General features: G+C 40.1%; 1 protein-coding gene across 7 annotated transcripts in view; it reads right to left on the reverse strand.

Moving 5' to 3' along the window:
• Nucleotides 1-16,309, reverse strand: part of Ift81 (intraflagellar transport 81) — a 90,142-nt gene that overhangs the window by 43,211 nt on the left and 30,622 nt on the right. For all 7 annotated transcript variants that reach the window (XM_038345349.2, XM_038345353.2, XM_038345348.2 and 4 more), the window contains 3 exons: nucleotides 11,301-11,464; nucleotides 9,987-10,082; nucleotides 6,806-6,952 (listed from right to left, as the gene is read on the reverse strand). In XM_038345349.2, the coding sequence (XP_038201277.1) occupies nucleotides 6,806-6,952; nucleotides 9,987-10,082; nucleotides 11,301-11,464 (407 nt within the window). The remainder of the gene's footprint in view (nucleotides 1-6,805; nucleotides 6,953-9,986; nucleotides 10,083-11,300; nucleotides 11,465-16,309) is intronic.

The raw sequence follows: 16,309 nt of genomic DNA on the forward strand, positions 1-16,309 counted from the left end.
GTTCTCTGAGATTGTGGTTTGTAGGCTGGCTTTCTTTGCTTTATGTTTAAAAACCACCTATGAGTGAGTATATGTGATAATTGTCTTTCTGTGTCTGGGTTACCTCACTCAAATTATGTTTTCTAGCTCCATCCATTTTCCTGCAAAATTCAAGCTGTCGTTATTTTTTTCTGCTGTGTAGTACTCCATTGTGTAAATGTACCACATTTTTCTTATCCATTCTTTGATTGGGGGCATTTAGGTTGTTTCCAGGTTCTGGCTATGACAAACAAAGCTGCTATGAACATAGTTGAGCACATGTCCTTGTGGCACGATTGAGCATCCTTTGGATATATACCCAAAAGTGGTATTACTGGGTCTTGAGGAAGGTTGTTTCATAATTTTCTGAGAAATCGCCACACTGATACCCAAAGGGGCTGTACCAACTTGCATTCCCACCAGCAATGCAGAAGTGTTCCCTTTCCCCCACAACCTCTCCAGCACAAGTTGTCATCAGTATTTTTGATCTTGGCCATTCTTACAGGTGTAAGATGGAATCTCAGAGTTGTTTTAATTTGCATTTCTCTGATGGCTAAGGATGTTGAACATTTCCTTAAGTGTCTTTCAGCCATTTTAGATTCCTCTGTTGAGAGTTCTCTGTTTAGATCTGTATTCCATTTTTTATTGGATTATGTGATCTTTTGGCGTCCAATTTTGTGAGTTCTTTGTATATTATGGGGATCAGACCTTTGTCTGTTGTGGGGTTAGTGAAGATCTTTTCCCATTATGTAGGCAAGTTCTAGTCCTTAAAAGTTATTATCACAAACTAATTAGGATAATAAAGAAATGCAGGTTAGTAGTTATTTATCTATAACAATCAAATTTGTAGCCATGTTAGGTATGTTTTCAAGGTCAAATGTATATTTTAGGTAGATGGTCTTCAAATTACCTCAGAGACATACAGAATATGACATTTAAGATGTTTTAATAACATATGGCCTTGCCTCGACTGCTGACATTATGCTGTCCAAACTGGACAAGCATGAGACAAAATTAGGTGACTGCTGAACTTTGCCAAGACAAGATAGGATAGTCTTTCAAAATTCCTGCTTCAAATAAAAGTCTGTCTGGTATTCTAGGCCTGTAAGCTCAATGTGGATGCCTCGATGTTGCAGAGGAAACTTGGGTAATTGTCCAGGCAGCTAGATGCTTCTCATTTCTATCGTTTGGGAAGTTGTTTGCTCTCCTCTTCCTGTTTACTCAGGTAATATTATATCCTCCTCTGATCCTTGATGAGGTTGGAGACTAGATAGTTATACAGTTTTCCTTGTTACTAAACTCAGAAAAAAAAACCCACAAAAGAGATGCAAAGGGTATAACGTTGATAGATGTAAAAGCTTAAGTCATTTACCTAAGAAAATGCTTTAAGGTCTTCTAGAAAGATATTTCTAGGTTGGTAATAGAAGTCATGATATAAAGTGAATGAGGGGGGCGGCTGGAGAGATGGCTCAAAGGTTAAAAGCATTGCCTGCTCTTCCAAAGGCCCTGAATTCAATTCCCAGCAACCACATGGTGGCTCACAACCATCTGTAATGGGGTCTGGTGCCCTCTTCTGGCCTGCAGGCATACACACAGACAGAATGTTATATACATAATAAATAAATAAATAAATAAATAAATAAATAATTTCTTTTAAAAAAAAGTGAATTAGGGACAAAACTTTGAACTCACCAAGACAGGATAGATAATGGAGTATTTTCTCCAAATTTGCCAAATACTACTGGACCGAACATTGTGAATGTAATTCATACTTGATAATTGTTATTATATATAGTTATACTCTGTTAAGTTAAAACCTTTCGCCAGGCGGTGGTGGCGCACCCTTTAATCCCAGCACTCGGGAGGCAGAGGCAGGCGGATCTCTGTGAGTTCGAGGCCAGGCTCTGTGAGGCGGATCTCTGTGAGTTCGAGGCTAGTTCCAGGCCAGGCTCTAAAAAAGCTGCAGAGAAACCCTGTCTCGAAAAACCAAAAACAAAACAAAACAAAACAAAACAAAAAACAAAAAAAACCTTTCCTTTTTATTTAGACAAAAAGGGAGAAATGTTGTGGGGTATTTTTCATATTGACACTCAAAGACTGACAATAAAGTTTACTTGAATTAGAGGGCAGAATTAGTGACTAGCTGACCATAATTAACCATAGAGGTTTTGGAGGACCCAGGATACATATAGAGAAACAGAGGAAGTAGTAGGGAGTTGCTTAGAAAAATTTGTGGGCCCTTTTGGATTAGTTGGGGGGAGGTCATTTGGTTGCTACTCTACTGCTTCTCTGATCAATCAGGTTTTTATCCCATATCTGACTCCCCAAGTTTTATTTAATAATAGAACAATGTAAGTAATGCTTCAGCGCCCATAGAACAACTGTTCTACATGCTACGTAGTGACTGTGCCTATGAGGGTCAGAAGCTTTGATATCAATTATTTAATGTGCTTTTCCTAGAGATAATAATCTAAATTTTAGAGATGGAAACTCCTCAGACAAGTCAATGAATCTATTTAAGGTTAACAGAAATATAGATTCTACTCTGTACAAGTCTTAGCTATACAATGCTAACATTTCCCTGAGTGCCACTAAACTACAGTGAAAACGATAATCTTGTTCTTATACTGAGAACACACGTGGTGTGCAAACATCTAGCACATAGCTCTGTAAGAGAAGCTCTCAAAAGGTCAGCCTTGCTCGTGGTTCAGTCGTGGCACTTTTCACAAACACTATGCCACCCTTCCTCCCTCCTTCCACCCCTCCTCCCTCCTCCCCTCCCTCTCTTCCCCCCTCCTCCCTCCGTCCCTCCCTCCTCTTCCCTCCCTTTCTTTCTCTAAGATAGAGATTATGTAGTCCTAGTTGGCCTGGAACTATGTAGCCCAGGCTGATCTCAAACTTTTGGCTAATTCCCTGCCTCAAACTCTGAGTGCTGTATTTAGACATCCCAGGTTTGTGCCACTATTTTTTTTCTTCTTTTTTTTTTTCTTTTAGTTTTTTGAGATAGGATTTCTCTGTGTACCCCTGGTTGTCCTGGAACTCAATCTGTAGACCAGGCTGGCCTCAAACTCAGAGATCTTCCTGCCTCTGCCTCCTGAGTGCTGGGATTAAAGACATGTGCCACCATATACAACATGCCATTATTTCTTAACACCTTCTCACCACGTGCTTTGACAATTAATTTTTAAAATACAAGTTGGTTTTTCTTTTTGGTGACTATCATGTGACACCAGATAAGAAACTTCAGTGAAGGCCAGCTATCTTACATAATTTTAAGGAGAACAAACTTCTTCCTTTTGCCCATATGGCCTATCACTCTATCAAAGTTGAAAATAAAATTGGTCTACCAAGATTTGTTCTTTATAAAATTATGCATAATGTTCCCCAATACCTTCTGTTCTTTTAGGTAATTGCCAAATAATTTACTTGATTTGTTCTAGTTTTGATCAAACATTATGCAAAAATTAAGTTGACCATAGCATTTCCAAAGCTACCTTTTCCACTTAAAAAATATTCTTAGTCTGCCATAAGATACCCCTGCCCAACATGATATCTCAAAAATAAAGGCTTACAGTTTGCCACTGGGTTCTTAAACCTCACACTTGCATAGAGAATTAAAAGCATGACCCATGGCCTTGTGGTAACAGCAGTTAGATTCTCCTTCACTTAGAAAAAAAAAAAACGCTAGCAAGCAGCACAGACCCCTATAAGCAAAACTGATGTGTAATTAACCTTTTTGTTTCTTGCACATCAAAGATGCCATGAAACACATGTTATGCTTCCAAGAATCATTTAAAATATGCTGTGTCTGACAGCCATCTGGAAGAAGATGCTAAAAGTCAAAGAAATTGGGTTTTGATTTTTTTTTTTTTTTTTGGTTGTTGTTGTTTTGAGATACTGTAGCCTAGGCTAGCCTAAGAGTCCCATCATTCCTGTTGCCTGGGGTCCCCCAACACTCTGATGATAGGCACAACCCTAAAGTTGCCTTCCCAAAGTCACTACTTCCCCTTGAGACTTCAGCCACACTGGCAGGTCACATGCAGACGCACTGGAGAAAATCATCTGCAGCAGGGGAACAAGTCACTTGTTTGGCACAGTGAAGGAACACTGCCAGTTTGTCACAGTGTGAACTCAAGAACTTTTCAAAGTCCAAAATGAGACATGGACATGAGCAGCCTTTGCTGGGGTACAGGAGCTGGGACAAAATGAAATTGCCTGTAAGAGTAAGAAGAGCACAGGCAAGGTGTCAGGACCCAGGTATGGCCATCACTTGAACTGCCAAGTATGAAAGCAGTGGGCTGAGACAAGACTCTCTGAGCTTTATTCGTTCCTTTATCCAAGATGTCTGGCTTTACCCTTCAGTGACTCAAGTTAACTTTATGAAAGAGGATGAAGAACGATACTTTTGTTGCTTGAGGTCAACCGTCAGCCATCAGTATTATTTGTCCATTCTAACTGCGAGTCTGATGCAATAAATGCAGCAATTAAAGCATTGCTCAAAACTTAAAGCACAACCAAAAGCAATCTCTAGATTCAACGCAATACCCATCAAAATCCCAGCAAAATTCTTCAAAGACCTCGAAAAAACGGTACTCAACTTCATTTGGGAAAGCAAAAACCCCAGGATAGCCAAACAATCTGGGCAATAAAAGAACTTCTGGAGGCATCACAATCCCTGACTTCAAACTCTACTACAGAGCTACAGTACTGCAAACAGCCTGGTACTGGCATAAGAACAGACAGGAGAACCAATGGAATCCAATAGAAGACCCGGATATCAATCCATACATCTTCGAACTCCTAATCTTTGATAAAGAAGCAAAAAATATCAAATGGAAAAAAGACAGCATATTTAACAAGTGGTGCTGGCAAAAACAGATATCAACATGTAGAAGAATGAAAATAGACTCATGTCTATCACCATGCACAAAACTCAAGTCCAAATGGATCAAAGAGCTCAATATAAAGCCAGCCACACTGAATCTTATAGAAGAGAAAGTGGGAAGTACACTTGAACGAATTGGTACAGGGAACCACTTCCTAAATATAACCCCAGCAGCACAGACACTGAGAGAAACAATTAATAAATGGGATCTCCTGAAACTGAAAAGCTTCTGCAAAGCAAAGGACACGGTCAACAAGACAAAACGACAGCCTACAGAATGGGAAAAGATCTTCACTAACCCCACATCAGACAAAGGTCTGATCTTCATAATATACAAAGAACTCACAAAATTGGACACCAAAAGATCACATAATCCAATAAAAAATGGAATACAGATCTAAACAGAGAACTCTCAACAGAGGAATCTAAAATGGCTGAAAGACACTTAAGGAAATGTTCAACATCCTTAGCCATCAGAGAAATGCAAATTAAAACAACTCTGAGATTCCATCTTACACCTGTAAGAATGGCCAAGATCAAAAACACTGATGACAACTTGTGCTGGAGAGGTTGTGGGGGAAAGGGAACACTTCTGCATTGCTGGTGGGAATGCAAGTTGGTACAGCCCCTTTGGGTGTCAGTGTGGCAATTTCTCAGAAAATTATGAAACAACCTTCCTCAAGACCCAGTAATACCACTTTTGGGTATATATCCAAAGGATGCTCAATCGTGCCACAAGGACATGTGCTCAACTATGTTCATAGCAGCTTTGTTTGTCATAGCCAGAACCTGGAAACAACCTAAATGCCCCCAATCAAAGAATGGATAAGAAAAATGTGGTACATTTACACAATGGAGTACTACACAGCAGAAAAAAATAACGACAGCTTGAATTTTGCAGGAAAATGGATGGAGCTAGAAAACATAATTTGAGTGAGGTAACCCAGACACAGAAAGACAATTATCACATGTACTCACTCATAGGTGGTTTTTAAACATAAAGCAAAGAAAGCCAGCCTACAAACCACAATCCCAGAGAACTTAGACAACAATGCGGACACTAAGAGAGACTTACATAGATCTAATCTACATGGGAAGTAGAAAGTATAAAAAGACAAGATCTCCTGAGTAAATTGGGAGCATGGGGACCTTGGTGTAGGATTGAAGGAGGGAGGGTAGAGGCAGGGAGGGGAGCAGAGAAAAATGTAGCGTTCAATAAATATCAATAAAATAAAATAAAAACCTAAAGAACAAAGAAATGCAATATTTTAAAACTTGTGAGCATGTCAGATGAGGTCATTTTGATGAGTGCTGCTCAAATACACACCACTGACACAGTAGTTCAGTGATGTTTTCTTAGTTCTTTGTAGAAATACATTTATCAATAAAGATGAAATTTTATTATCTATTTGATTCTACTAGTTTTATTTTGTTTTTATAATTCAATACTTAAATAAATCCAATATAAATTCATTTAACTAAAATGTGAAAGTACTGGGGAGATGACTCAGAGCATGTATTACTCTTGCAGAGGACCTGAGTTCAAGTCCCATCACCTACATCAGGTGGTTCAGAACCACCTGTAATTTCAGCTCCAAGGACTCCAGCACCTCTGGCTTCTGCAGGTACCTGCAGTCACATGCACACACCACACACACAAGTTTAAAACGGCAGTGAAATTTGAGAATACCATCACACAGAACACCAGTCTTTTGTATCTTACATCCAGAATGTTTCAACATTACCTCAAAAAGAATTAATATTTAATATTTTAGCTTTCAGTAAGTTTTACAACGTGAAATTAACTTCTCATCAAAAAAAACTTAAGAAAACTGAACATGTCAGTGACTTCACACAAAACCCCAGTGTCATAACATTGATCCATGAGATGTCTCAGCTTACCTCGTCTCCCTTCAGAACCTCAGTGCCATCGAATTCCCGGGTCTGGTTTGTTTTTACTGACACTTCTCTCTCTAGGCTGGCTAACTTCTCCTTGGTCTCCTGAAGTTCCTCAGCCTTGGCCTCTTTTTTACGAGAAATGATGGATGCCTAATTGAATATTTAATATGAGAACAAAATAAGAAATACATTCAGTTTTCTGTTATCTACTTTTTGGAATTTTTAGCAATATAAAATTTCAGTATCAACTTTGCTAGGTTTTTTTGGTTTTTTTTTTTTTTTTTTTTTTTTTTTTTTTTTTTTGGTTTTTCGAGACAGGGTTTTTCTGCAGCTTTGGAGCCTGTCCTGGAACTAGCTCTTGTAGACCAGGCTGACCTCGAACTCACAGAGATCCGCCTGCCTCTGCCTCCCGAGTGCTGGGATTAAAGGCGTGCACCATCACTGCCCAGCAGTCTAATGTCCATTCTCATGAGTTAGTATTTACTATGAGCAAAATGTGTATTGTCAAACTCAAAACATTTTGAAAGAAAAAAGCCCGAGGAGAAAAAATACTAAAAAACTAAATATGCAATAGCAAAAGTATTCAAGCCTTGTTAAGTAACCCTGAAGGGCAATGAAAATACCTTCTAGGGAAGTACACAGAAGATTCCATCTACTGTTTTTCATAGAAAAACAATAAGAAAACCTATTTTCAACCGGGCAATGGTGGCACATGCCTTTAATCCCAGCACTCAGGAGGCAGAGACAGGTGGATCTGAGCCTGGTCTACAGAGTGAGTTCCAGGACAGGCTCCAAGCTACAGAGAAACCCTGTCTAGAAAAACCAAACCAAACCAAACCAAAACCAAAACCAAAAACAAAACAAAACCCCCCCCCCCCCAAAAAAAACGAAAACACTATTTTCAGAACTGCAAGGTAGTTTAGCGCACTAAAGTCAATATCAATATTTTAAAAATGAAAGGCCAAGAAGATATCAAACACATTTGGTACATTTAAAAAGATTTTTTAAAAAGTATTTGTTATGCATATGTGTGTCTTCATCAGTGTTTGCAGGGCACCATGTGTGCTCATGAACTCATGGAGATCAGAAGAGGGCATCGAAATGGGAGTTACAGGAAGTTGTCATTTGCCATGTGGGTGCTGGGAACTGAACTGGGGTTTTCCATGAGAGCAGCAAGTGCTCTTAACCACTGAGCCATCTCTCCAGCCCACGGTTTATTTTTATTTGTGTGTGTGTGTGTGTGTGTGTGTGTGTGTGTGTGTGTGTGAGAGAGAGAGAGAGAGAGAGAGAGAGAGAGAGAGAGAGAGAGAGAGAGAGAGAGAGAGAGAGAGAGAGAGAGAGAAAGAGAGAGAGAACATGTGTGCTTGAGTGCCATGTGTGTGTGGATGCCCATAGAGACTAGAAGGCGTTGAATTTAAATTTCCTGGAGCTGAAGCCACAGGCAGTTGTGAGCTGCCTGACCTGGGTTCTGGGAACAGGGCTGGGGTCCTCTGCAAGAGCAGCAATTGCTCTTAAATGCAGAGCCATCTCTTCAGCATTTTAATAAATAAGATGTAGGTCAAAAGTTAAATATCAGGGGCTCCAGAGATGGCTCAGAGGTTAAGAGTACTGGTTGTTCTTCCAGAAGTCCAGAGTTCAATTCCCAGCAACCACATGGTGGCTCACAACCATCTGTAATGAGATCTGATGCCGTCTTCTGGCGGGCAGGCATGCATGAAGACAAAACACTATAAACATAATATTTTTTAAATATTTATTTATTTATTTACTTATTATATATACAATATTCTGTCTGTGTGTATGTTTGAAGACCAGTAGGGGGCACCAGATCTCACTACAGATGGCTGTGAGCCACCATGTGGTTGCTGGGAATTGAACTCAGGACCTTTGAAAGAGCAGGCAATGCGCTTAACCTCTGAGCCATCTCTCCAGCCCCAAACATAATATTTTTTAATTAAACATCAGAATCATTAGAATTGTATGAGTTTACATAATGCAAGCAGCTGCTCTTAAAGGTGAATGAGCATTTATGTGAGCTACAACTCCAAAAAATTGCCTGCCTTCCTTTCTTCTTTCCTTCCTTTCTTCCATCAATTGAGACAGAATTTCTGTCTGTAGTCCTGGCCATCCTGAAGCTCACTATGGCTGGCCTTGAATTCACAGAGATCCTCCAGCTGTTTCCTTCTGGGTATTGGGATTAAAGGTGTGGACCAACACCACTATACCCAGCCTTGGGGAATTTTCTCAGCTGAATCACAATGTTCATGTTTTTGAGAGCTATCAGCCAAATCGTGGCATCGCACAAACAGCACAGAGTCAAACAATTGTGACAAGAGCACTCTCTAGCACAAACCCTTGAAAAAGTCTATTTTCTTAGTATAACCTATAAGTAAAAAGGGAAGCAATGAAGGAGCGTTTTCCCATCTGCAAGTATTCCAGGTTAACAGACAAGGGAGTGAAGTATTACTCTGTGTGGAACTGTGGTGTAGGCAGGTAATATAAATAGAAACTTTGGTCCAAGCTGAGGCAGATCTCACATAGTGGAGAAAGGCGAGTATCCCTCAAGATGAAAGTGCCCAGCATCTCCCTATATCCAACATTGTGTTGATGCTGTTAATTAATTCCAACAGACAAGAAGCAGAAGAATTTGAAATTTGGAACCTGTATATCATATAATTATATCTCTTGGAAAATGGATAGCAAAATTACAGTTAACAAATCAATTCTTTTTGGTTTGTCTTGTTTTTTGGCTTTTCAAGATAGGGTTTCTCTGTGGAGCTTTAGCATCTGCCCTGGAACTCACTCTGCAGACCAGGCTAACCTTGAGCTCACAGAGACTTACCTGCCTCTGTCTCCCGGACTGCTGGGATTAAAAGCGTGCACCACCACCACCCGGCAACGAATCAATACTTTAATCTGAGAGTGTACACGTATTTTGGCTGTATTTTGACTTACACCTCCTAACATAAACTTGCCATTTAGAAGACAGAATTCCACATTCACAGAAATTGGCACACTGCATTTCAAACTCGGCTTTCCTAGCGTCTGCTACTTCTTTGTTATAACTTGGGGATTAGCACTGACAGAAAAGCCTTTGTTCTTTACTTCCTCTTCACCTTTCAGATAACACAGCCTTCCCCATAAACTACAGACTTAAGTATGGGAGCCAAGAGAAAGGCCTTACCTGTTGCCTATACAGTGAGAGCTTGCCTTCAATTGGCTCATTTCTCATCATTTTCTTCTCAATCAACTGATTGATCTCTGTGTTTATTTCATTGACCTAAAAGACCGTAAATGTGAAACATGTTAAAACTCTCCCTATGAGAGCCAGGAGTAGTGGTGTGTAACTGAAACTCCAGCACTTGGGAGGCTGAGGCAGGAGGATGGGTACTTCAAAGTCAGTTTCTGCTATACAGTGGAATCCTATGAATAAAACCAAATGACTGACCAATCAAACAGACAAGCATACAACTTTCCCCATGATTACGCAAACTAGTGACCTCAGTAGTGACTCCAGGGCACACTCAGCTTGAGTTTATAGTTTTTACCATTTCTGAAGTCACGAGGAGCAGAGTTCCAACTCTGTATGAGTGGACTTTTATAAGTGCTTTTAGAAACAACTTTAATAATATTTGTACAATTTGATTACTTCTATAGATTGAGTGTGACAGGCCTACACAGTCCTGAAGTATTTAGGAGAAAATAGTCTTACATCATTATGTGGTATGTGATTTCTACAAACCTGAAGTAATCCATAAACCTTGACTGTGACTTACAAATCACTAAGGCACAGTGTAAACCCAGACAGACATTCCCCAAGGAATGTCGACAGAAACCCAGTGGAGAAAGTTGATGTGGAATATCCAAAAACTTTACTATTCTAATGTCTGTGGCCCTTTGATAGATATCACTTATACTGTTCATTAACCCTTTGTAAAGTAATACAACTGAATACCACCAGCTTCTCAACAAGGAAAACAAAATGAAATAGAAAACATTCCAGTATATCCACCCCTCCAAAGAGGTCCTTAAATTTAAGCCACATCTGACTTGGATATCTCCGTTGTCTAAGTGAATTAAAAGCAATATGGTTAGAATTAGATATTTAATTATAGAGGCTATTGAATAAATTAAAGAACCAGAAAATAAAAACCTTTCAATCAATTTTCATGATAACTTTAAAAATATACAAATGAGCAGTGTTTTATTTATAGGGAACAAAATGTTCTAATACATTACCAGATTCAGTGAGCACTGAAATAAAGTCTAGCCCAAGCACACAAGAAAAGCTTTAAATTGGAAGCTGTCCTATTACACTTAAAATCTGATATTATGATTATTCTGAAGTAGGAGCACAACATTCTAGAATTTTCACTGAGACAAATCATCAGCAGAGCATCAGCCCTTAGCCCAGGCTAGCTCTAGAGCCACGAATAGGAACAGTGCAGGAATTCTTCACAAAACAGACTGAGTTGGGAACTAGAAGATCTTTACTTACTTTGGACTCAAGTTCTAGAAGGTCAGAGTGGCCCATAGCTGGCTCAGAAACCACTTTTTGCAAAAAATGTAATTCCTTTTTCTTGCTTTCTAATTCTTTTGGAAATTTTTCAGTGACCATATATGAATTAAATTTTATTTCCTCCTCTAGTCTCTTCATTAAGCCTTAAAAAAAAAAAAAAAAAGGAAATGAAAGTTAAGCTCCAGCCAGGCGTACACATGGAATCCCTGTCTTGAAAAACTAAAAAAGAAGACCGGTTAGTCCAACAGTGCGTGTGGTGCTATGCCCCTCTGCACTTTGCTTCATGAGTGGGGGTGGGGCTGGGGGCGGGGTTAAAGCTCTCCTTGCAGCACTTACACAGTGCAGTAAAAGGCCACGGATGTCCTTCCAGGTTAATTAGTATGACCACAAATCACAATTTACATAGAGAAATATTTAGAGAATTATAGTAAAAGTGATATTATGATTGTTTTAGCTTCATAACCTAATTCCTTAAATCACAACATACACACAAGTAACAGCTGCAGAATCAGACCTACCACTGTCCTTCTTTGCGTTCTAAGTATTTAAGAAGCCAGTGAGCCAAATAAAAACACAAATGTCCTCTCCTATATAATAGATATCTTAGTCTTTCTTTCTTTTCTTTTGTTATTTGTTTGTTTGTTTTTTGAGTTGGTGTCTCTATACAGTCCTAGCTGCCCTGGAACTCACTCTGTAGACCAGGCTGGTCATGAACTCACAGAGATCCGCCTGCCTCTGCCTCCCGAGAGCTGGGATTAAAGGTTTGACTGGCTTCTTTTTCTATTATGGTATCTCTACTTCTAATATCTCATAAACAGTAACACATAATAATTTGTCAGCATCAAACCAGTGAAGACGATGCTAGGGGTCAACAAATTTAGATCCAAAAATGAGAAAGAAAAGTGTTCACCATAAATATCTTACATTTGTTTGCTTTTGATTTTTCCCAAGTATTAGTTTATAGTAAATGTTTTTAAGATTTAATAGTTTTCTTACTTTAGCAAATGTACAACTATACACAGATTTTCAGTGAATAATGGTTTTATTGTAAATCCCCAGCCTGGAGAATTTATATAGTTTACTTCTGATCTTTGCGTTACACATTTACAAATTCTGGCTTGACTTTTAAAAACGGTAAGTTTCCAGCTTAAGTCATCCTTGGATGAAGACTGCATAATAAATACAGCCCAAAGCTTTAAAATTATGTATTTAGTTCTGTTGTACAAATAGAATATGCAAAATTTTATTAATGCAAATCCACAAATTTCCCATTCATTCTTTTAATGCTCCCACCCTGCCCTTTGAAGGACTGGAGAAGAAGGTGTAATGAAGAGCAGCCCACTCAGGCACTCATCCCCGGGCATTTTCTCACTAAGTCTACATCCCCTCTTCTTTGGCTCTGTGGGGACCAGCCTTCTCATCCCCAGGCAGTTACACTCTTCCTAGAAACAGGTGCATGGAATCAAAGCCTAAAATAATTTTTGAATATAAAACTCTTAAATATTTTTCTATTTTAAAAAGTTTTGAAAATACTACCACTACAGTGACAAAAAGCAGCTGGATGACTGTTTGGAGAAAGGGGAGGGTCCTGACACAGGCTACCAAGAAAGTTCAGGGTAAGCGGCATGTCTGCTGTCTTCATCAAAGGCTGAGGGCAGTCAGGGACTAGAGCTCGGAAGTAAGACAGTGTCTGACCAGCATGCATGAGCTGTGTGCAGGGAATCCCAGGGAATCCCAGGCACCAGTTCCTGTCCACTCACAAAGTGTATTCATTATATATAATATTTTATTTTAATCTAGATTTTCAGCCATTTTTTTTTTTTTTTTTGGTTTTTCGAGACAGGGTTTCCCTGTAGTTTCTAGAGCCTGTCCTGGAACTAGCTCTTGTAGACCAGGCTGGCCTCGAACTCAGAGATCCTTCTGCCTCTGCCTCCCGAGTGCTGGGATTAAAGGCGTGCGCCACCGCCGCCCGGCTTCAGCCATTTTTTCTAACTTGATTTTTCCTTCCTGTCTTTTACTCAAGCTTAAGCCTCAACTCCCACCTCCTGTTGCTTAACAGTTTCCTAGACACTGTCCATTTGAAACACGATACCCTGCGATGAGGCTCCTTAAGCAGAAAGATAAACAACTCAAAATAGCTTCAGGATGTTCCTGAAACTGATCAGATTTACTAGGACCCTCCCTCCCAAAGAAAGCAATAAAGCTGCTGAGAGTTACTCTTAGATTAGTTGTGATGGCTATTCTTGGTTGTCAACCTAGCTACATCTGATATTAACTAGAACCCAAAATATAGGCCACACCTGTGAGGGATTTTAGCTTAATTTGAAGTAGGAAGATCCACTTCTGATCTGGACGTTGAGGAAGGAAGACATGTCTTTACTGCAGATCTTTATTTATTTATTTAATATGTATACAATATTCTGTCTGTGTGTATGCCTGATTACAGATGGTTGTGAGCCACCACGTGGTTGCTGGGAATTGAACTCTGGACCTTTGGAAGAGCTGGCAATGCTCTTAACCTCTGAGCCATCTCTCCAGCCCCCCCCCCTTTTTTTGAATATGAAGTTTTATTAAAAAGTAGGGAAGAGCCGGGCGGTGGTGGCGCACGCCTTTAATCCCAGCACTCGGGAGGCAGAGGCAGACGGATCTCTGTGAGTTCGAGACCAGCCTGGTCTACAAGAGCTAGCTCCAGGACAGGCTCCAAAGCCACAGAGAAACTCTGTCTCGAAAAACCAAAAAAAAAAAAAAAAAAAAAAAAAGTAGGGAAGAGAGAATGAGTACAGAAAAACAAAGAGACAGAGGGGGGCGGAAGAGGAGAGGGGAGAGGAGAGGCCAAGACCAGCTAGCCTGGGTGGGAAGAGAGAGATCAGGAGTTATTCCAGATCTTTTGAGCTGGAGAAACCCACTCTGATCTGGCCCACACATCCTGCTGGAAGTCTAAATAAGGACACGGAAGAAGTTTTTGCTCTTTGCCTGCTTCCTCTCACCTTACTAGCAAGCTCATTCTTCACTGGCATTAGAACCTACTTCTTTAGGATTCCAGCATATAGTGATGACCAGCTGGGACATCAGCCTTGGGAACAACTACTGAATTCTTGGACTTTCCACTCACAGCTGGACTGCAGCCTGTAAGCCATTCTAATAAATTCCCTATTTTTTTTTTTTTTTTTGAGACAGGATTTCTCTATAGCTTTTGGACCCTGTCCTAGAACTCACTATGTAGACCAGGCTGGCCTCAAACTCACAGAGATCTGCCTGTCTCTACCTCCCAAGTGCTGAGATTAAAGGTGTGTACCACCACCATCCAATTTAAATCCCCTTTCTACACACACACACGCACACACACACACACACACACACACACACACACACACGTATACATACACATTCATGTGCTCATTCTATAAGTTATATTACTCTAGAGCAGTGGTTCTCAACCTGTGGGTTGCAACACTTTCTGGGGGACACACATCAGATATCCTGCATTTCATATATTTACACTACAATTCATAACAGTAGCAAAATTACAGTTATGAAGGAGCCATAAAATAATGTTATAGTTGGGGCCCCCACAGCATGAGGACTGTATTAAAAGGTTGCAGCACTAGTAAGGTTGAGAACAACTGCTCTAGAGAACCCTGACTAATGCACTGGCCAAGCTGCAGAGACTGAGACAGACCAGCTGCCTAGAAGGAGAAGCTCTCCTGGCTTCCTGGAGGAAGTTCAGAACAGAGTCACTTGGAAAGGACACTCGCCCATCTGTTGAGCTGCCTGCAGACTGTGGAATATGCCGCAGGTTCCCAGTTTCTGTGAGCTGGAGTGGGCTGTGGGGATGCAGCTGTCTTTGAGTCCTTTCGGCTCCTGTAAGTAGCCCCTCACCCATATTCCTCTTAAGCAACCTCAATAAAACTCATGGACTTCGGTGTCCTTGTTTTAGTCTGTGGTGGGCTCCCTGTCTGGACGTGGACTGCATCTCCCCAGGACAGGTGTATGTCACAACATCTCCCAACTACTAAAGCAGAGTATTTAGTAAATTTTTGTACACACAAATTACTTTTTGCTATTAATCTTTTAATAGCTGTAATTAAGTGGAGTCTTTTGAGCATTCATCTTCCTTTTATAATAGAAACGCATAAAGAACACGTCCCACATAAAGACAAAATCTTCCTGATGAAAATTAGCATATGAAAAAGTAAAATTTAGTAAACAAAGAACGGTCACCAGTACCTAATGTGTGCTTACTGCTTAAACTGTAATTTAGAGGGGCTGGAGAGATGGCTCAGAGGTTAAGAGCACTGGCTGCTCTTCCAGAGGTTCTGAGTTCAATCCCCAGCATCATGGTGGCTTACAACCATCTGTAATGAGATCTGGTGTCCTCTTCTGGTGTGTGTATATACAATAGATAATTTAAAAAAAAACAAACTGGAATTTAGATTGAGATGAGCAAGAGGTGATTTGGAAAGCCGGAAACTAAACGTATGAGTTACTCATTTTGTAAATAGGAGTTTTGTACTATCTTTTTTTTGAAGTGTTCATTTTATGTGTTAGGGTGTTTTGCCTGCATTCTGTGTCTCTGCACCACATGTGTGTAGTGCCCACGGATGTCAGGGAAGGACATCCGATCCCCTGGAGCTAGAGTTACAGATGGTTGTAGGCTGTCATGGGGGTGCTGGAAAACAAACCTGGGTCCTCTGCAAGAGCTAAGCCATTTTAACTAATGAGCCATCACTCCAGCCCCTGTATTATCTCTTTTAATAGCTTTATTGAGGTAGCATTTACCTGCCACAAAGTTCAACCATTTATAGGTATAATTCAATGGTTTCAGTATATGAACAGGTGTCCACCACCAGAACAGTTGTTAAGTCACTATTATCAGCTCCCAAAGAAGTCTCTAAACTCACTTACAGGCACTTACTTGGACTTCTCCCAACCACAGTTTCTTCCACTGAGTTTATTTCTATCTATGAATTCTCTTATTTTAGATATTT

The sequence above is a fragment of the Arvicola amphibius genome, chromosome 10, assembly GCF_903992535.2.
Source record: "Arvicola amphibius chromosome 10, mArvAmp1.2, whole genome shotgun sequence".
NCBI lineage: Eukaryota > Metazoa > Chordata > Mammalia > Rodentia > Cricetidae > Arvicola > Arvicola amphibius.